Genomic DNA, 20,902 nt, shown 5'->3' on the forward strand with positions numbered 1-20,902 from the left:
CCAATCAATTTCAGGATAGGCTCCTGTGTACAGCCGAGACGTTCACGGTCCAGTAATTTGATCACACACAGTACTTAGGCTAGGCCGATCCTTTCTATAATTACACACAAAAACGCACAGAGTACACACGGCAGCAGCAGTCCAGTGTGGTACTCTAAAATCATAACAAATCACAACGGGCAAGGCCTAGCTAGCTAGAGGTATGGCCTAAAGACTAGATCAAAAACAGAACAGAATAATAACTTTGTTCGTTCAATTCACTTTTCTAATTTTAATTGGCAAGTATGAGAGAAAAGGTAAGATTAAATGAAAATATTGAATATTATTATTATTATTTATTTTAATATTAAATATTAATTATTAAATTCAAAAATTAATTAGGCCTAGAGGGGCCTCCAAGGCCTAGCTAGGCTAGGCCTAAACTAATATTTATCATATAGATTATAGGCCTCCGTGCGTGTACGTGCTCTGTCTGTGTGTTTCCCTAGACTAGCCAACTAGGCCTAGAATAGATTATTTTGAATGCTTTTAATTGATAATTATAATAGGCCTATTTATTATAATTATATATATATGTTATGCGCGATTTGAACGATTTGCGCAATTTGAAATTGCGCAAAAAAATCCTTGCGCAATTTGAAATTGCGCAAAGAATTCTTGCGCAATTTAAAATTGCGCAAGGATTTTTTTGCGCAATTTAAAATTGCGCAATCAACTTGCGCAATTTCAAATTGCGCAAGAAAATCTTTGCGCAATTTTAAATTGCGCTGCACAATTTGTAAATTGCGCAAGATAGTTCTTGCGCAATATGACACCTTTGCGCAATTTGAAACGAACTGTAAATTTTCCCATACATGGCTAGGCTAGGCCTAGGCAGAGGAGTTTAAAATTTAGTATTTTATTATATAAATAAGACCATTTCAATGAAGATAATGTTTAATACTCACTTTTTAAGTTTTTAATATTAGTTTAAGCTAGGCCATGTAACCTAGTCAGTATCAGTAGTCCAGACCCTAGCTAGGCTAGAGTAGTATAGCCGGCCGCCCGCACCGCGCCCGCCTGGTGGAACACCACCGCTTCGTTTTCCTTCGTCGGTTCTTCGACGGTATGCTAACTTATAACAATATTTGCACTACTAAAATAAGGAAATGCGATATTTATGTTTAATTTTGAATCATTCTTAGAAATTACTATAAAAATATGGGTGTGCATGATTTCACAATCTGTCGAAAAACCTTGCGCAATTTGCAGATTACTTGCGCAATTTAATACGTTGCTTGCGCAATTTGAAACACATGTTTCAATTCAAATTGCGCAAGGATTTTTTTTGCGCAATTTCAAATTGCGCAAATCGTTCAAATCGCGCATAACATATATATAGCTAGCTAGCTAGGTAGTAGTAGAGTAGCAATATAATAGGTGCCTAGAACTATTAAAATAGCCTCAGCCTGTTATTAATTAGAAATTCAATTAAGTTGTTGACTAAATAAAATGAATGTCTGATGATGTCTGGTAAATATTAAATTTATTTTTTCAAATAAAGGTACTTGCAACATTTCGTGCTCTTCATCGAACAAGACAAATGGTATTTAAAAATGATGACCATGTTTTAAATGGTAAGCTTATTTTTTAATAATAAAGAGTAAATTTAAGATATTATAGGCCTACTGAAGTATAACTACTTAATTGGTTTGATTTTTAAATGTTATTTCTTATTGTATGTACAGTTGAAAGGCCAAGAGAGTCTCCCTATATTGGATAATAATGTTTTAATGTTTAATTTTTATTATTGTAGTTTTGGTGTTTACTTAGTAACTGGCAATTTATGTTGCAAATAATGAACTTTATAGCTTTAACTTATTACTTATTTTTTACAGCTGCAAGGTTAAAAATAAATGAAGAATTTAAAAAGAACAAATTTGTGGAAGATGGTGAAGAAATTGAAAGGGTATAAAGAAAAAAACTTTTTTTAGGAATTACATAAGTACTTGAAACATTCACACTAGTTTAATTTTTTTTTTTATCAAAAAAAATTATTTGCCGTCTATATTATAAAGAAGCAATAATGTCGTTTGTTTTTATGTAGTTGGTGAAGATTGGCCAGGATGCAGAATTGTTTCTTAGGAAGAGAGTTGTACAAGCAGAGCATAAATCAGATGGTGTGGCCGGTAAGATGATTTTAAATTTAGATTTCAGACTCCAGGCCTAGGCCATGCCTATGCTTTTTAAATTTTATCTGGATCATGAGAGTCCCAAAAAAGAGTGAGTCGAGTACAGTACAAGGTCTGACTTTCAATTTAATGCTTTAAAGGACATAATATTTTTTTAGTAAAGTATTAACACCATAAAATTTCTTTTTTTAGAGCTTCAATTAAGAAATGAAGTGTTATCAGAAAACGCAAAACAGCGAGTGTGTGATCAAGAAACAGTTCACTGAGCTTGTATTCGATTGGTCTGTTGCAGCAGTTATTTGAATACTGAACTTTAACATGTGGAATTTAAGCGTGTACAACCTAGGCATAGATATGCTTAGGCCTATACCTACTCTTAACTAGCCCAACATGGTTTGTGGCTTTGAAGTGGAGAGATGTTGATAGGCCTGCTGGAGTGTGGTAGATTTAACATGTGGTCAACAAGAAAGCCTAGAGGCAGACCTATCTGTTGTTTTATAGTGTTGTACTAGGCTAGTAAAGTGGTGTTATGTAGGCCTATTAAAATTGTGGAAAAGAAAAGGGCATGATGACAATATATTTGCATGTTTAGGAACGCCTCATGTTATGTTTTATTGTTTTTATATATAGGAATAGGCCTAGCCTAGCCTTTACCCCACACATATCACACAATCACCTGTTTTTATTTCTGTATTAAAAAAAAGAGTTAAAAAGCAAATAAAATCTCTTTTGTTAAGTTGGGGGCTCTGAAAAGAGCCGTTTGGTTTGAGAAAATAGGTTTGTCGAAAATTAAATCTACTTCGAGCTGGTGTATTTGGTTACAGCCTTGGTTCCCTCACTCACTGCATGTTTGGCAAGTTCGCCTGGCAGGAGAAGACGGACTGCAGTTTGCACCTCACGACTGCTGATTGTAGACCTCTTGTTGTAATGAGCCAAACGGGATGCTTCTCCAGCAATACGTTCAAAGACATCATTGACGAAGCTGTTCATGATTGACATGGCACGGCTAGAAATGCCAGTGTCTGGATGTACTTGCTTCAGGACTTTGTAAACATAGATGCTGTAGCTTTCCTTTCGTTTGCGTCGGCGTTTTGTTACAGCACTTCGTCCACGACCTTTCCCTGCCTTCTTCATGCCTTTACCAGCCTTCACTGGGCTCTTCTTAGGACTCTTTTTTGGACTCCTTGGTGGCATCTTGAATTTATTACACTCAAAATTGAATGATGATCATTTCATTCAATTTGGCTGGTATTTATAGGCACGGTATGCAAATTAGGTTTCTAATTTGGGCTATCCTGCAAACACTCTTAGCCAATCAAACTATTTAAAAGATAGCCAATCATCGTTTTCCTTGTAGGTTATTGGCTAAAAAGTTTTACAGCTTGAGCCCATCTGTAATTGGTTGGCGCGCGCGTAACATTTCGATTGGATGTTGATAAACCGAACTACGAGCCTCCAAAAACCTATAAAAATAGCGGTGTACATTTATTTTCCGTTTATTTCATAGTTGAAAATATTTGGAGTGTAAATCATATAATGTCTGGACGAGGTAAAGGAAAAGGAGGAAAGAGAAAGGGTGCGAGGACCAGGTCAAGCCGTGCTGGACTTCAGTTTCCAGTAGGACGTGTACATCGTTTTCTTCGCAAGGGCAATTATGCCAATCGTATTGGTGCTGGTGCACCAGTTTACATGGCGGCTGTTCTCGAATATCTGACTGCTGAAATCTTGGAGTTGGCTGGAAACGCAGCGAGAGACAACAAGAAATCAAGAATAAATCCACGTCATCTTCAACTAGCTATTCGCAACGATGAAGAGCTGAACAAATTACTCGGAGGCGTAACAATTGCTCAGGGCGGTGTTCTACCCAACATTCAGGCTGTGCTTTTGCCAAAGAAAAAGAAATAGGCTAGGCCTAGGTAGGCCTAGTAGATACCTAACAAAATAGGCACTCTCAACTCAAAACAAACGGCTCTTTTCAGAGCCACCAAACAATAAAAAGTGATTTAATAAGTTTTGCTTGTCTTGTTTATTTTCTTATATTAAAAAGCCAATCTATCTAGGAGGGCCTCTTTATATAATGAATCAATATAGGCTACCGGAATCCAAACCACGGCGATCAATATAGGGCCTGTAGTAGGCCTATTCTATAATACAAGAAAGGGAAGAGTGACAATAATTATTTCACTATTCAATTCCCTGCCAGGAGCTATTATACTCGACGACTCTGATATCTCTACATTCATTTTTTTTACTAAACTGAATGCCGCCCCCTCTGTGTTGCATTATTGCGGCGCGCAATACTCTCTGTTGTAGCCTACTCTTCTCTTTCGCGCCACGTGTAGTGGTGGCCGCGCTACGGTGGTTCTTTCAATTTTCAATAATAGTCAATAGAAACATGGATTAAAGATATACCTGATAGAAAGTTCAAATGCACTCTCGCACCCAAAAAATATATACAATAGAGTAGGCCTAATAATAGTGAGTGGGTAGGTGTTGGCCCGAAAGCAACATACAAATAAGACTGATGCTAAAAATCGATCAAACATCAATTAGGCAACATTTATGTTATATTAAAAATAACTTTAAAGCTAAGCTTGGGTTCTCATTACTCATTAGAAGTACGTAGGAACGCGCAGCGCAAGCACACGTACGTAAACGCAACAAGCGACTGTAAAACAAATCCATTTTTTCTCCGGATTTTAAGGAGCGACTTTAGATTTTGATGTATTGCCCCATAAAAGGTCAACCAACAATTATACAAATCTCCTCATATCGAATGTTTATAAACATTTTCGAAACACCCCGAAGTTGAAGGTCAAAGGAGAGTCGATTTATTGATAGTGCACACTCCTGAGTAGATTTTTATTTATATTTGTGGAAATTCGTGTGTGGCACGCATTCAGTCCGTTGTACTGTACAAAAAGGAAGAGCGTGAATGAAAGCTGCATTAATTTTATTTATAGTTGAATGTTGTAGCCCCTTTGTTCTCTGGTAGGCTAAAATGTACAGCGGCTCTTCAGATAACCAGGTCAGTATTATTTTGCGCATTGCATCAGTGTGAACATAGTCAATAGCTATTGACTATGGTGTGAAAGACGAATTTGCGGCGCGTACAGTGTATCAAGATTTAAACGTGCTCGACTAGACTATATAATATATAGTCGATCGTGCACGTTTAAATCTTTACTGTATAATGAAATATTATTGGTGATCCACTCTCAGGATGGCCAGCAGGCCTACGTGTGATGATTTAATTTTAAATGTAAATATGTATATGTTTGTATGATGGCATTTGCAGCAGCAATAAAGAAATTAAATTGAATTAAATTGAATACCCTATATGTCCTATCCCCCGCACTGGGCCATTCCTGCCCGTACGTGTTTACGATTGGATCTCATCATCATCACATCATGTGTAGGCTATATAGGCCTAACTCATGTACAAAAAAAGAAAATTATACCTATTTTTATCATAATCAGCGCTTTCACTCTTTAGTCTCTTTGTATTTTATATCTTTCTTTTAGAATGGCACGCACCCACCACTCCGTATAAGAATTCCAATTAACTCGTTTGTCCATTGGTGGTTAATAGCCGATACTTTATCCGGTATTATTATTGGTTGAAACAAGTTGTTACGTCATATCCACTTTTACTTCTTATGCAAACAAGTTTGTGAGACACAAGGTGTTTAAAAGTGATCTTGATGTCTTATTTTGATCTTTATAGCTCATCTTGACTTGGACATAGCCTTTTATTGAAGTTATCAACACTCGAATACTCGACAATTTTTAAAAGTTACTGGTAGCTGTCTAGCAAGACATTTTTGTACTGTTGTGAGGTGGATATATCATATCGTGTGAAGATAAAATTAGTCATATATGTTTCTTCTGTAAGCATTAAACCTTAAGCGAGATGAAGGTTGAAAACTCATAATAATACACCATAAATATGCTGATTTATCCAAAGGAACATTTTTACTACGAGTGGATTTAAATATTGTGCTATACAGAGATTGTTGACTATACGATCACACCGAGATATTTTCGGTTGTTTGTGTGTGCGTATTTCGTTCGATATAATTTATAATGGCGATGACAATAATGGCGAAATTCAGAGTTTCTGTTTTTGTTTTAATATCTCTTTGCTGTTTCTGCACACGCGCAAATGCGAATAGGTAAGTCTTAATTTCAACACTTGACTATGTTTGACAAGAGCTTTTTATTTTGGAGTATACAATGTTTTAAACCTTACAATAATATAGGTGACAAGTATTAGGCCTACTATAATGGCAGGCCTCGTTGTACTTAAACATATAATTTCTAGTATCTTAATCGATGACTGAAACGCATGCATCTAACCTTTAACATCCGTTTAAGTCTAATCATTTTGAAGTTTTTTTTATACAGAAGGAAGCCGTTAATACGGTTCAGTCACTAAGGAATTTGTAACTTATCCCAGGGCATGTGGCCTCGACGTTATAGCATTGTTTCCATGTGATAGGACAACTACATTGCTCAAATCTATAGCTTTACTTTATTTTCCACCACATAATAAAACTGTTTTTTTTATGATCTTCTTTGTTAACGAATGAAAAAATTTGACTTTTATATACCTTTTTAATATTGAAAATATTCATATTAATGTTTGGATTGCTTTTATAGTTGCCCTTTTACAATTCATCTTTAGGTTGAGTGTCTTGAAAGAATGGAGCGTAAATTTTGTCCTCTTCCGATTTCAAAATTCCGTTAAAAACGATGTGCAGTTTCTCCTGCCCTGAAAACGTTTTATATAAATAAAATGTTTCAATCTTTAAGACTTAAAACAAGGCCATATACATGGCTGCAGGTCGCACGTGCACAGATTTGAGTTTACCGACCCACCGACCAACCGACCGACATAGTGAGCTGTGAGTCGCGTGCACGCGACTAAAAATGTTTAAAACATCTCGAGTTATATAATTTTCAAAAATAAACTTTAATCGATTGATGTGCTAAGAATATAAAAATTAGCATTTGCTTTCTAAGAGGACAGTAATAAATGTTAATGTTGTTGTTTGAAATGTCTCAAACATTACAATTTAAACAGCTATTTTCTCGTTTATTTTCACTTTTTTTTAGCTTGCCTAATACTCCCACTACACAACTTTCCGGTCTTAAATTCGATTATAAATATTGCGAAAACTTAAAGAACTGGCTGTAATATACTGCGGGAAGTACCCATTAAGAAAAGCCGTCTATACCAAAACACGTTTGGTTGATTTCATAATTATGCTTTTAAAATCAGCAGCTCGATAAACTTACTTGACCTTAAATAATATCGTTAATTTGTATTAGTCTGTAAATGAATCCCAATGTTACATTGTATTATTCTGCGACTCATTCAGGCCTTAAATTTGTCGCTGAATTAACAAGTCTACCAAGTTTATTTATCATAAAATTACCTCTTTACAATTTACTGGACTCAGTATTATCGATATTCTTTATTAAACCAATACAATACACTTTGTGATGGAAATAAGTAGACCCACACAGAAATGTTACCGCTGCCATATACGTTGCGATTAAGTGGAAACGTTAGAGTGGGGTTGGTGAAATCTGTCCATAATAGGTTACTTTTCTGTCCATAATAGGTTACTTTCTGTCCATAATAGGGACTAGAGGGCGATGTTGTTTGTCCATAATAGGTGACTTTCATAATTGGCTGTCCAAAATAGGTGACTTTTTGTCCACAATAGGCGAGTTTATTGGAGTAGTGCGCCATCCATTGTGTTGTCCATAATAGGTGATTTTTTTGGCGTACTCGTACATACGTAGTTTATTTCGCGAGTAGAAGTAATACTAATTTGCTTTCTGTTCAGACTTCGAGGCTACCTAGGAGGCCTAATTAGTATATAAATATTTAAGTCTTTCTAGCCTAGGCCTAGCTAGGCTAGTCCTGTTAGTTAGGCTACCTCTATAGGCCTACTAGTACTACTAGCCTAGGCCTAGGCCTAGTCCATTTGTTATTGTCCACTAATAATAATGAAATGTGAAATTTATTCAGCAACAAATAATTTAATTTGAACTTCATTTTAGGTTTGATAGTACGGACAGACATTACGCAACTTACCATACTATTGCAAGTTTAAATAAACGCCGTTGCTAAAGATACGGTACCGTATCCATGCTTTTAAAAACTAAAGATACGGTAATTATAGAGGGCGCTTCCGTTTGGTAAAAGTACGGTAAAATTGCATTCCTAAAACTCGTACCTAAATATAAAACTCCTTCCTAAATATAAAACTCCTTCCTAAATATTAAACTCCTTCCTAAATATTAAAAACCTAACCCTCTAAATAATCTCTCTTAAATTAAAAACTAAAAAAAAAAAAAAAAAAAAGACGTCAAGAAGAGTATCGAACCCCCAACCCCTTAAGCCAAAGCCTCATCACATGCCCACTAGGCTACACAGCTGGCTTGCAGAAAACCAATGCAATAACCTATTTGATTAACATCCACATTACATAGCGCCCTCTATAATTACCGTACCTTTAGTTTTTAAAAGTATGGATACGGTACCGTATCTTTAGACATAACGTTAAATAAATCACCAAACCCACACGTTCTTTTACAAAAATAAAAAATACCCCATAATACTCTAATGATAATATTGATAAAGTTTTATTTTTTTAAGATAATGAAAATGTAAACTGTTATTTTTATAAATGCATTGGTGTTTCAATGTAATTGTTGTATTTTTTTTTTCTTTGGACTTATTTTGTTTTGTTAACAGTAATAATAAAAATCAATTTAATATTGAAAAAGACATCACAGTTCAGCACTTCATTTCGTCATTTTAGGTCCTCCCCTATTTCAAAATTCTGGATCCACATAGCTCAATGACAAACCATCCCAGTCTAAAGTGTATCAACAGCAGCACATCTCATCCATTTATTATATTGTTTAATTAAATGAATCAATTTTAATGTTTAATAATAAGAAATACGACAATAAATCAAGTTTACATACACGCAGTGTACAAGCAACACCTTTGTTCTGTATTCAGAACAGTTTATTCAAAATCTAAATCACATTAAAAAAATACTGAATTATATTAATTTTAAAAGTGTAAAAACATGGTTAAACTACAATTTAAAAAATAGCAAGGATAAATAAAATGCACCATAATTATTATGTTTATTACTACAGTATAATTATTGATCGATGATTATGATCAAAAATAATATGTTGAAGTGATGTACTTTTTCTTTTGAGCAGCATACTGTATATGAGCAGAATATCAAACATCTGTATGCCTATAATAAAAAAAAAGGAAGCATTTAAATACTATAATAATGTTTAAGTATTTTATAATGCAAGTAACTTCAATCTTAGTAATGCTGAGACAAATTTTCATGTTGTATGGTGGGAAACAGTATGGTGGGAAACAGTTATGTTTAAATATTTTATTGCATTTAAAAAAAGATATGTAGGATTGTTTTACTAAATTTAAGTTTATACCAGTTGTTAGAGTCAATTATTACCATACTCACTATATGAAAACTGATATTAAATGTTTTAAAGACAAATGCTTTATTGAATGAATGCTTTAATAATATAACATTCAATTAAATTTTGAAATATTTTCTGCATGAATTTGTTAGTGGATTTATCTATTCTTTGTACTGTGATTGTAATGTTTATAATGAATGAAAAAAAAAATATCTACTTTTAATTTCTTAGCAATTCAAATGAATAGAATATTTCAAATCAGAATGTTAAAAATTAATTTTCATGTATTGTCAGTTTTTCTACTACGGTACTGATAAAATTCAGTTTGTCTCTCTAAAAATGTTTGACTAAATTGTATCCTTCTTTTCCGAAGATTACTTTTGCAAACAAATACTTTTTCTAAATAGGTTTCTTCTTGGGATTTTACAGTATCTTGGTCATATTGAAAAATGTCCTAAAAGATGTAGGCCTAGTGGGTTGTATGTAAAGTATTATTCTTCAATTGTAAGTTGGGCCTATCTGTTACTTACCCTGGTTAATGTCCATGCTACTGTACTATAACATTGATCAGAAGATACACTGTACACAATCTTTGATACATGCAAAAAATATGGAAAAATTGAGATTTAAATAGATGACATAATTAATAACATACAGTAACAATAGCTCTAGCTCTACTATACTGCCAACCTACTAACTGTCCGAACTGTCTGGATAAGACTCATTCATTCAAAAAATAATTTAAAAAAACAAAAATTTAAATAGGTCAATCTAGCAATCTAGATGTCTGTGATTTGAAGACAAACTACCAATAGGTCTAGTAGACTAGGCTAGTAGTAGCTGATTTCGGTCTTCAAAGTATAGTAGTGGGCGGTGGTGGCAGTGGTATTAGTAAAAGACTGTATAGTGACTAGTCCGCCAGACCTGACCTGCAGTTAGGCAGTATAGTTACGAGTAGGCCTAGCCTAGGCCCTAGTCTGTAAAATATTCATATTAAAAAAATAAAATAATAAAAAAACAGATAATGAGGATAGGCCTAGTTGTTTGTAGTAGGAAACCTATCTACCTAATATGAGCCCATGTCATTTGTATTCCTTCCCTGCTGTAAGGTAGGCCTACTAATTAGGCCTAGGCCTCCTACTAGCTAGGCCTAGGTAGCCTCGAAGTCTGAAGAGAAAGCAAATTAGTATTAACTAATAATACTATTACTTCTACTCGCGAAATAAACTACGTATGTACGAGTACGCCAAAAAAATCACCTATTATGGACAACACAATGGATGGCGCACTACTCCAATAAACTCGCCTATTGTGGACAAAAAGTCGCCTATTTTGGACAGCCAATTATGAAAGTTACCTATTATGGACAAACAACAGCGCCCTCTAGTCCCTATTATGGACAGAAAGTCCCCTATTATGGACAGAAAAGTAACCTATTATGGACAGATTTCACCAACCCTATTGAAACGTTAGCACTGTAACTGTAAAGTTTGCGATTAAGTGGAAACGTTAGGTCTTAAATTGCGGCGAGTAGGTGGAACAAATTAGGACTGTAACTTGCGATTAAGTGGAAACGTTAGCATTGCAACTTGCGATTAAGTGGAAAAGTTAGCACCGTAACTTTACGATTAAGTGGAAAAGTTAGCACTGTAACTTTGTGATTAAGTGGAAAAATTAGCACTGTAACTTTACGATTAAGTAGAAAAGTTAGCACTGTAACTTTGCGATTTAGTGGAAAAATTAGCACTGTAACTTTACGATTAAGTGGAAAAGTAGCACTGGATGGAAGTTTGAGATTAAGAACGTTAATACTATACTGCGAAAGTGAGAATAAAGAATGAGACACTTTTCCAGACATTCAATTCAAAAGACTTTTAAATACGTCCAACATAGGCCTACAAACAATAAGAAAGTAATAAAGATAACCTGTATTTACAATGTAAAAGGTAAAATGGACGAAGACATATTCCCAAAAAGATCAAACTTTTGTGGCGGGATTACAAGTTTAGTTAATATCTTTCTGTAATTATATTAATTTGAAGATATCACTTTTTAGGGGTTATCTAGTGACATGCCCATCAGTATTAAGATCGACCACAACTGAAACGATTAGTGTTACAATATTCCAACCATCTGAACCTGTTTTAGTAAATGTGTCACTTATTTACGATGGGAAGGAAGTTTCATCAACACAAGAAGAAATTTTAGGTAAGTTTCTTGTTTAATCTTTGAGTTAAAACAACACCAAAATAATTATTTTTATATTCAATACTGTGTCAGTGAAACCCATAATTTTGTAACGTGCGCGCCGTCCAATTTTAAGTTGGCCATGCACCTGTACCTGCAGCCATCACGTTTGTACAACTGTCCCATCGTTTTGACCTTTTTATTTATTTTTGTACCTAATAACATTACGATTCAATAAATTCAGTTTATGTTAACAGTTTGAATCTATACCGCATAATCAGGTGTATACAGATATCCGATTGCCATAATCTGAAACTTCCTATGTTGTAGTAGTAGAGAACCTCAAAAATAAAAACACATACACTTATTTAATGCCAATATGCAACGTTGATAATGACAGAGTATTTCAATGAAATGGACCCTATGAAATTGTTTAAATTAAAAACAGTATTGCAGTGTATAGTTCATACTTCATCACATTCCGTGAGTTTTAGGCTAACTGGTTTAATATCATTTTATTTTTACAGGAAAGGGGAACATTGATTTTAAGGTAGGAATACATAATCAAATAATATGAAACTGATTTAAAGACCTAAACACATTATACTTATGCCTAAAATATGGCTGCAGTTCCATGCTCACGTTAGTGTTTACTGATCGACCAACCAACCAACCGACCGACCGACATAGTAAGCTGTAATGCATGTTGGAACAATACATCAATAATGTGCAACAACAGCAGCCTAAACACATGAAAAAAGTAGAAACATGGACATGGAACCACCATGATTTCCAATCGCTCGGTTTGGTACCTAAACAAACAACTATGTAATTTACCGTTCAGGTTTGATATTCTCTTTAATTGTATAGGTCTCAGCAAGTTTCCACAAACAACTTGTTCTTGTCTGACCCCAGCGCTCAACTTTTCCAGCTTATACCCATCTAACACGATATAAAATATACACAAGCTGTATTTATCAATGTCATGCAATATTTATCAGCTTACAATTATAGACAAATTCCAAGAATGTGAAGAGTTTTTTTAAATATATCAGATTGTCTAAACGGAGCAAGTCGCGTTTTTGTCATTAGCAGCTTTTTATTTAGGGTTTCCGTGTAAATATTGTGAGTACTCTGCAATTATTCGCGACGTTATGTTTGTTTAAACACACAACCTTAATGTGATCACTACTCACGTTCAGCCAATTTACACTAACCTTTCCATCACCTGACAATTTCTTCTCTTATATAATGTCTATTTCGCAAGCGATTAAAAGTAGGTTTTGTGTATATTATAAACATTCCATGATTGGGTTTATTTAGTTTGTTCACCGACTGGTGCAGTTCATTGCATCTGGAGAAGGATATTGTATGGCAGGGGCGTTTACCAAATAAATCAATTTTGGCCTAGTTTGGAGTAGCCTATCAAGCCTAGCCAGTCAAGCACATATCCCTCTTGACGTCGAAAATAAATGTGTTCAAATGTTTAAAGAACTTCTAATAATAAATTTGTAATTACTCACAAAAATGGAGAAAACCATGAAGTTATAAAATTGTCATACCTCCTCCATGGAGAAAACGATAACTTTTCGTAGGCCCATTGGATTATGGTATAAACACCGAGTATAGCTTAAAATAGGTCTAATTGTGTTTGATAAAATTACAATCATGTTTGCATAGGCCTACTATAAATGATATTTTCGTTGATTAAATTTTGAAGAAAAAACTAACGTTATTTTTAAAATTTAGGTACCGAATCTACTACGAGGTGAAGCCATATTAAAAGTATGCGGTAACTGCGTTCCTGGAAACACTAAAGAGTATACATTTTTTAATTCAAGTCTTGTTCGTATTGAAGAAAAGGGGTCTTCTGTATTTCTTCAAACTGATAGACCAATTTATAAGCCCGGCCAAACAGGTTAGTGACATTGGGAAATAGCGTGCTCGTGCAAAAACTCCCGAATGTGATTGAGTTTTAAAAGTTTGTAAAAGTTTAAAAAAAGTTAAAATACAGTAGGCGGCGTCCTGTATTATTGTTCCCGTTTTGTGTATATTTTCTGCTTGTGGAAAAATGTTGTGAAAAGAGGAAAAAAATACAACAAAATAAAAAGATTAATGAATACATATATTCCCCATTTGATTATCCAGTATACAGTGTAATGTTTCCAGAATACAATAAGTGTGACTGTGTCTAAGAATTCATGTTAATTATTTTGTGATAGTAGTAGTAGTAGTCTTCAGTTTAAGAATTCGGTAAGTCAGGCTCAAAATCACTGACACTAACTAGGCTAGGCAGGCCTAGAAATAACCTACACCCAAGCACACCACCTGTATGCGACATATATTTCCTGCTAGGCCTACACTTGGTTGGGGTTGGAAAATGTTTACCAGATATTTATGCATTTGTCACACGTGTCATCTCCATAAAAAAAATGTCATAATATCTTTGTTTTTTTACAGTACTTATCCGAGCCTTTTTGGTGGATCCAGATTTGAGACCAAAAGATGCAGAGGTGAGGAGAAATAAAAACTTGTTTGGAAAAATGATTAAAAAAATAATAAAATAAGATTTAATATACCTAAATCATACATATAATGTTAACCAATACACAGTGATTTTCAAACATTTGGTGTATTTGATTGGGGTCTTTACTTTTGAGTTTTTTTGTTGAGTATTATTAACGGAGTATTTTCAACATTGGGTTTAAACCAGCTTTGGTTACTTTGATAGTAAACAAACAAATTATTTATTAACATTAATTAGCATTTAAATAAAAAAAGTACTTTTCTCTGAGCACAAAAGTTTTCCAATTAAATATGCCAATTGTTACATTTACCTAGTTGTTTACATGATGATACAACTAAGGATAATGTTCCTTTCTAATGAATATTATTATCTTTTCTATTATTATTAAAGCAGCAATTGTTAATGTTTAGTATCCATAAAGTAGGATATATTTGCATCAAGGTCAATAACTCTGTCAGTAGGCCTAACTCCCTAAGTGCTGGAAATTATCAAATCATTTTTGTGAAGTTTAATCAATCAATATAACCTATACATAACCCAGCCACCATTAATTTCTCCTAAACTGACCAGGGTGCCCGTTAAATTGTAAATCCAGTGCACTGTGTTAAGGTATAAAAAGATTTTATTTTAAGAAAACCCAGCCGGGCTAGTGGGTGTCCTACTAAGTATAGTAAAAAAGACCATTACCTTGAATCATACTTATCGAGATTTAGAAATTTAAAATTAGAAACATAGTTATTTGTCCAGTGGTGTATAATTGGCCTAAAAATCCAATATAAAAAAAGCTACCGTAGTTGAAGTAACATAATTTATTTCAATAATTTAATTTTTAAAATAAAATTAACCAAAGCATTCATAAAAATAACAATCAGTGACACTTTACATTGTTGCATCTCATGAGTTCTTTAACTAATATGGTCTAATGTTATTTGTATCTAGATATTTGCTTATGTGGTTGACCCTCGGGGGTCACGGATGATACAGTGGGAAAATGTGGAACCAATGTGTTGTGGTAAGAACTTTTGTTTGTTTCATATACAAATATTTTCATTTTTGTTAAATTTCATTTCTGACTCGCCAATTACAGGATGGATAAACTATTTAAAATAAACTAAGTCTCATTTGAGGCTTATTAGGGAGTGGAGTCGAAAGAGTTGTGAGTTACTTTGGCACTAGGTCAGGATTGAACCCTGGACCTTTGGATTGGAAGGCAAGAATGTTAACCACCAAGCCACATCTCCACTATTCTAGACATAACTTATTAAATATAATAATATTTGTTTGGAAACTTTTAAAAAAGTACGTAGTTTACCAAGGGGGCAAGTAATAAGCATTAGCAAAACACTTCCCTTATTTAATCTTGTGAACTTTCGTCTCTGGACGGCAGATGGTAATTTAACACTGACGGTTGTGGAACATTGACAGTATGCAAGTACCACTCGTCAAGGCCTGTTCAGCTCTGTCTACACTATCAAACTTTATGTGACAAAAAAATGTGATGTGTCCATGGACATGACGATGTCATATCACCACATTATTTTGGCATAGCACTACCATATTTGGGCACATCATACTTTTTTTTGGTCAAAATAGTTTGATAGTGTAGACAGAGCTTTAAATTGCGGTCCTGAAATGAATGCTTGTTATTGACACCGATAAAATATAGTATACAAAATAAATTAAAAATGTGGGCGAGGAGGGATAGAGTCAGATAAGTCAGAAAGACATTAAGTTCAACCCACCCCAATATATAACATTTACACACATGAAAAAAACAAAAATTACGTAAACTATTAAAATATTTAAAAAAACAAAGCTACGATCTTATTTCAGCAGTTAATTATTTTAGTAATAATAATTTAATTAGATAATTCAGATATTCAAATATTTAAAGCAACCAAGAATATTTAGTAGAATCAAAATTTACAATACAGAATTAAGTAGAGCATAACTGAAATAATATCGTTAGTGTTTCATATCTGACTATTAAAAATGGCTGACAACATCACGACTTCCTTTTAAACTCTTATCTACAGTGTTTCATTGACTCAGGTTTATCAATGTTTTCTTTTCAAATATCTTTGTTTTTTTTGTTACAGGAATCTTTAACTTAACCTTTCCCTTGTCGGATCAACCTATTTTCGGAGAATGGTTTATTTATGCTGAAGAACAAGGCCAAGTGTACAACGTCAGCTTTGAAGTCAAAGAATATGGTAAATTTAAATACTATTTTAAAGATATATTGTCCCCCTGAAAACAAAATTTTTTAAAATTTTTTTTGTGGATTCTGCTATTTAAATTTAATTTTTAATCACATAATAGTTATTCACTTTGACCAAAAACTGGATCGAAAAAAAAATGTAATTGAAAGCAAAAAATTAAATTAAAATTAAACGTTTCTTTTGTCTTTTAATAAATAAGTGAAATAATTTTTTTTTAGCAGAAGTGAATAACTTTATTAAAACTGCAAAATGGCGTATTAAAAGTCTGATTTTATTCATCTTCATTTTTTTAAACGTTTTTGGGGGACAATACATCTTTAACTTTTTGTCTAATTTTTGATTAAAAAAATATATTCCGAAAGTACACAATTTTTTCATACATTTTATGATGTATTCTGAAAATCAGATGCAGAGGATACAACCAATTATGGATTTGTCACTGCACACACTTTTACTTTATAAATGAAAAATTCAAAAAAATAGTGTAAAAGCCTTCCATTTGGTTGTGTCAATATATTTAGGTCATATCAACAATTGTTCAATCTTCCCTAGTTATTCATACGTACTTCCTTCACTCCATAGGGTCACATTTTATCAGCTGTTGTAGTTAAGTAGGCCAGAAACGTGATGTCTGTAATGCTGTTCTAAAGCTCTGTCCACACTATCAAACTAGTGTGATGTGTCCAAATATGGTAGTGATATGCCCAAATATGGTACTGATATGGCATCATCATTTCCATATATGGGCATATCCCATTTTTTTGTTCACATAAAGTTGATAGTTTAGACAGAGCTTAATTATTAGTTTGAGTTGATAATTCTCTATTAATATTATTTATATTAAACTCAACATCATAATAATGAATAAAAATGTTTGTTTGTTTCCGCCATGTTTTCGAAATGTAATTATAATTTGACATGTCCACTAATGTTATGCCAACATTGTCTGAATGTCAATTGAGATACTAAACTAAACAAAGCAAAGAGAGATATAACTTAATGTAAATCTTTCAGAGAATATTCTATATTGGTGAGAAATTATATAAAAAAAAATAATTATAAAATGAATAATGATTACTTTTACAATTTCTTTAGTACTGCCTCGATTTCACATTGACGTGGAACCTCCAAAGTATATTGTTGGATTTGAAGATTGTTATCCAATTGTTATAAGTGCAAGGTAAGTCAATTAAAATTATGTGGCTGAATATAGTCCCATGTTCGCATATAATCTCACGCCTAAAATAAGTTTTATATCAGGCCCTAAAATGAAAGGTTGAACTTAATTTGATGTCCTATCTTTTGCATTACAATTTGCGAAGTTTAGGGAGGGCTCGGGCTGACTAGGGCTCCCCTTGGATCCCCCCCCCCCCTGGTCATTGGTAATTGTTATTTATATGTTGCTAAGATACTATATTTTCACCTGACAATGACCGACGATGAAAGTTGGAAACTGTAGTGGTACTTTTTTGGCTTAGAAAAAAAGGAACTTCATCAAAAAAATACTATATTTTGGTAAATCAACTGTTATCAAAGCTGCATTTAGCCCGTTTTTCAACTACAAAAATATTATTTTGTGAAAGAGAGGATTTAAAATGGAAGTTATCAGTGTCAGAAAAGTAATTACTTGAATTAATTCCTTCCTTTTTGGCTCACTTTGAAACCAAAATAATTCATCAACACGGCGTATCCTTAAAGATCACTAGCCTGCTCGTGTCAAACATTTGTACAGGATGTATTCGGGATGTCAATTATATAAATGTTTTCCTGTTTTGAAGAAAATGGGGATGTAGACAATTTTTTTTAATTTTAAAATAAGTTCAAGAATTAAATGAATGCAAATTATTTGAAATTTTAGAGATAATTAGCGTTTATTTCTGAAATAAAAAAAATACATTGATATTGGCAGTATTTAGGAAAGCCCAAATTGCCACATTCAATTGCATACCAAACTGGTCCCTTCTGTCATTTGCATAAACTATGCCAAAATGTGTACAGTGTACCTTTTTCTTTAAAACAATCATAAATAAGGTAAAATAATTGTGATCTTAATGACTAATTTATACTGTTTGCATTTACATGAGAATTGGCATTTTAAAAAGAAAGGTAGACAGGAATTAGTAAGTTGCAACACTGTCTATAATCTAAAGCTCTGTCTACACTATCAAACTTTATGTGACAAAAAAAATGTGATGTGCACATATACTGTATGGACACGATGATGTCATATCACTACCATATTTGGGAATATCATACCATAGGTTGGCACATCAAACTTTTTTTGTCAAACTAGTTTGATAGTGTAGACAGAGATTTATTTATTTACCATTTCCTGTTGCAGCTATGTATATGGGCAACCAGTTCAGGGCAAGTTGATGGTGACCAGTAACGTCCATGGTGTTGGCTACTTTGAAGACCGTAGGGGACACCCACAAGAAAATACTGTGAACGTTAGTGTGCCAAGTTTTTAATTTCAATAATGCATTTCCGTCAAAAAATAATTTTAAAAATTTAAGACAGAAACAAAAGCAAAACTTTGAATAAAAATAAGGATTATTTATACTATAAACTAATTTAAAAATCACTACTGAAACTAGTATTGGTAATAATATATTCTACAATAAAACTTTAAGAAAATAAACAATTTTACAGATTGATGGTTCTGCAACTGTACGTGTTTGTCCAGAAAAGTATGTTGACGGTCTTTATGGTGACTACTTTCGAGGTGTCCTTCACATAGAAGCCAAAGTGGTTGCATCCGATGGGAACACTTTTTCTGTGATTGATGAATCGTGTCCAATCTACAAACAACAGTTGATACATATTAAGTTTTCCCAGGGCACAAAGCAACATTTTAAGCCAGGGTTACCATATAAAGGAAAGGTATGAACACAAAGAACACTAAACAACACTAAAACGTAAGAACACTAAAACACTAAACAACACTAATGTAAGAACACTAAACAACACTAAAACAGCAATTTTTATCATTAGATAACACCATAGAGAATCTCTATGATTTACACCAGTTTCCAGCAAGCTATGTTATTATTGTAAATTTTTCGTGACAAAAAGGGGATAAATAACAGATTCAACATGTTGTGGGAGGTAAAGATGATACAGTGAAAAACAAAGTATGGCGGGAATTATAATGATTATATTTAGGAAGCCGCTGTCATTAAGAAAAGAAATGATCATTGTTTTGAGGAAAATATTTGCACAACTGATGGAAAAAGTGAGCAGCTTTGACATGATGCAGGAAGTATTGTCTGGTAATAGGAAGCTTGTTGATTGGACGCTAGTGCTGTCTGAATAACCTCCCCAGCTGGGTGTTTTAAAGTCATTAGGCCTAATAATTTGTTGGTAATTACTCTTGATGCTGAGATAAAGAACGCCCCACCTTTCATATACAAGAAGCAGATGTCTAAATTTTGTGTCTGCAAGATTGTTAAATTTACGAATAAAAAACAAATGTTTTTAATTTGTTGTTATGATATCAATTATAATACTTCCTGTGATTTTGAATAGTTCAACTTTATAGCTAAATTAATTTTGTTTCGGTTAATTAGTCTGGAGCACTTTTATTATGCCATAAAGAATATGAAAACTAGCTTTGTAATGCTTTTATAACAAACCAAATTTTATGACAGTGGAACAGTAATTAAATAGCCATCACATTGGCAAGGGTTGGATGCTCACTCGCTCCATGGTTCTGGTGGTAAAACAAGTCTTTTCTGATAAGGACTATAAACCGTAGGTCCGGTGTACACATGTAGCTCATGTGCACTTTAAAGAACCTAGTACATATTTAGAGACGAGTAAGGGGTTACCCCGGTGTACTAGTTCACACACACACTGTCGTGGACAGACGTAATGGCGCCGTAGTTGGCTGCCGATGACACGATGTGACCCTTAGGGGAGAAGAATGTTTTTGAAAAGGTGTAACATCTAAGTCCACAGCGCTCTGATCTTATTGAAATAGGGCTATATAAATGTCGCATTACATTACATGCCTTTTGGATGTGTTTTCTACTACTTTTACCTTCTTCTTATTTCAAGTGTTTTATATGTGTTGTCTTGTTTTGTCCTGCATATTCTTGCTCCTCCAAGCTGTCACCTGGGATGTTTGTTACATTCTTATGTTTTTATTTGAAATAAAGGATGATTTTAAGTATTTATAATTTAACATAAAGTGTTTATTCAAGAATTCTAACAATATGTAAGTTGTTTAATGGGGAATAATTTTAATATGCTCTCTGAAGTAAAATTTATTTCTTGAACCATAACCGAATTCAGACCTATCT

The 20,902-nt window shown here is 33.5% G+C and overlaps 4 protein-coding genes and 1 long non-coding RNA gene across 6 annotated transcripts in view; 3 read left to right on the top strand and 2 right to left on the bottom strand.

The window, feature by feature from the left end:
- Nucleotides 1–119: 119 nt before the first annotated feature.
- Nucleotides 120–2,833, top strand: LOC140040954 (complex III assembly factor LYRM7-like). The gene is made up of 5 exons (XM_072087260.1): nt 120–296; nt 1,544–1,616; nt 1,878–1,948; nt 2,087–2,168; nt 2,364–2,833. Exons 1-5 carry the CDS (start codon nt 285–287, stop codon nt 2,435–2,437), a joined length of 312 nt encoding a protein of 103 aa, XP_071943361.1. The 5' UTR covers nt 120–284; the 3' UTR covers nt 2,438–2,833.
- Nucleotides 2,834–2,882: 49 nt separating this feature from the next.
- Nucleotides 2,883–3,375, bottom strand: LOC140040952 (histone H2B, sperm-like). Its single transcript, XM_072087258.1, has one exon. It carries the CDS (start codon nt 3,363–3,365, stop codon nt 2,967–2,969), a length of 399 nt encoding a protein of 132 aa, XP_071943359.1. The 5' UTR covers nt 3,366–3,375; the 3' UTR covers nt 2,883–2,966.
- LOC140040953 (histone H2A, embryonic-like) lies at nt 3,312–4,247 on the top strand. Its single transcript, XM_072087259.1, has one exon. It carries the CDS (start codon nt 3,708–3,710, stop codon nt 4,074–4,076), a length of 369 nt encoding a protein of 122 aa, XP_071943360.1. The 5' UTR covers nt 3,312–3,707; the 3' UTR covers nt 4,077–4,247.
- A 1,629-nt stretch (nt 4,248–5,876) lies between these two features.
- LOC140040957 (C3 and PZP-like alpha-2-macroglobulin domain-containing protein 8) overlaps nt 5,877–20,902 on the top strand; it is a 37,142-nt gene continuing 22,116 nt past the window's right edge. Inside the window, exons 1-10 of the mRNA XM_072087262.1 lie at nt 5,877–6,346; nt 11,719–11,870; nt 12,377–12,399; nt 13,599–13,767; nt 14,310–14,362; nt 15,316–15,388; nt 16,476–16,589; nt 17,694–17,778; nt 18,940–19,048; nt 19,251–19,481. Coding sequence (XP_071943363.1) covers nt 6,258–6,346; nt 11,719–11,870; nt 12,377–12,399; nt 13,599–13,767; nt 14,310–14,362; nt 15,316–15,388; nt 16,476–16,589; nt 17,694–17,778; nt 18,940–19,048; nt 19,251–19,481 — 1,098 coding nt within the window. The 5' untranslated portion in view covers nt 5,877–6,257. The remainder of the gene's footprint in view (nt 6,347–11,718; nt 11,871–12,376; nt 12,400–13,598; nt 13,768–14,309; nt 14,363–15,315; nt 15,389–16,475; nt 16,590–17,693; nt 17,779–18,939; nt 19,049–19,250; nt 19,482–20,902) is intronic.
- On the bottom strand, nt 9,042–10,998 carry LOC140040959 (uncharacterized). Of its 2 annotated transcripts, none has more exons than XR_011842790.1 (3): nt 10,922–10,998; nt 10,193–10,252; nt 9,042–9,466 (listed from the first exon to the last, which is right to left on the bottom strand). It is a non-coding gene; the product is annotated as an uncharacterized lncRNA (long non-coding RNA). The 2 variants fall into 2 exon arrangements; XR_011842789.1 differs by lacking the exon at nt 10,922–10,998 and adding an exon at nt 10,729–10,909.

This window comes from Antedon mediterranea, chromosome 2 (assembly GCF_964355755.1).
Source record: "Antedon mediterranea chromosome 2, ecAntMedi1.1, whole genome shotgun sequence".
Lineage (NCBI taxonomy): Eukaryota > Metazoa > Echinodermata > Crinoidea > Comatulida > Antedonidae > Antedon > Antedon mediterranea.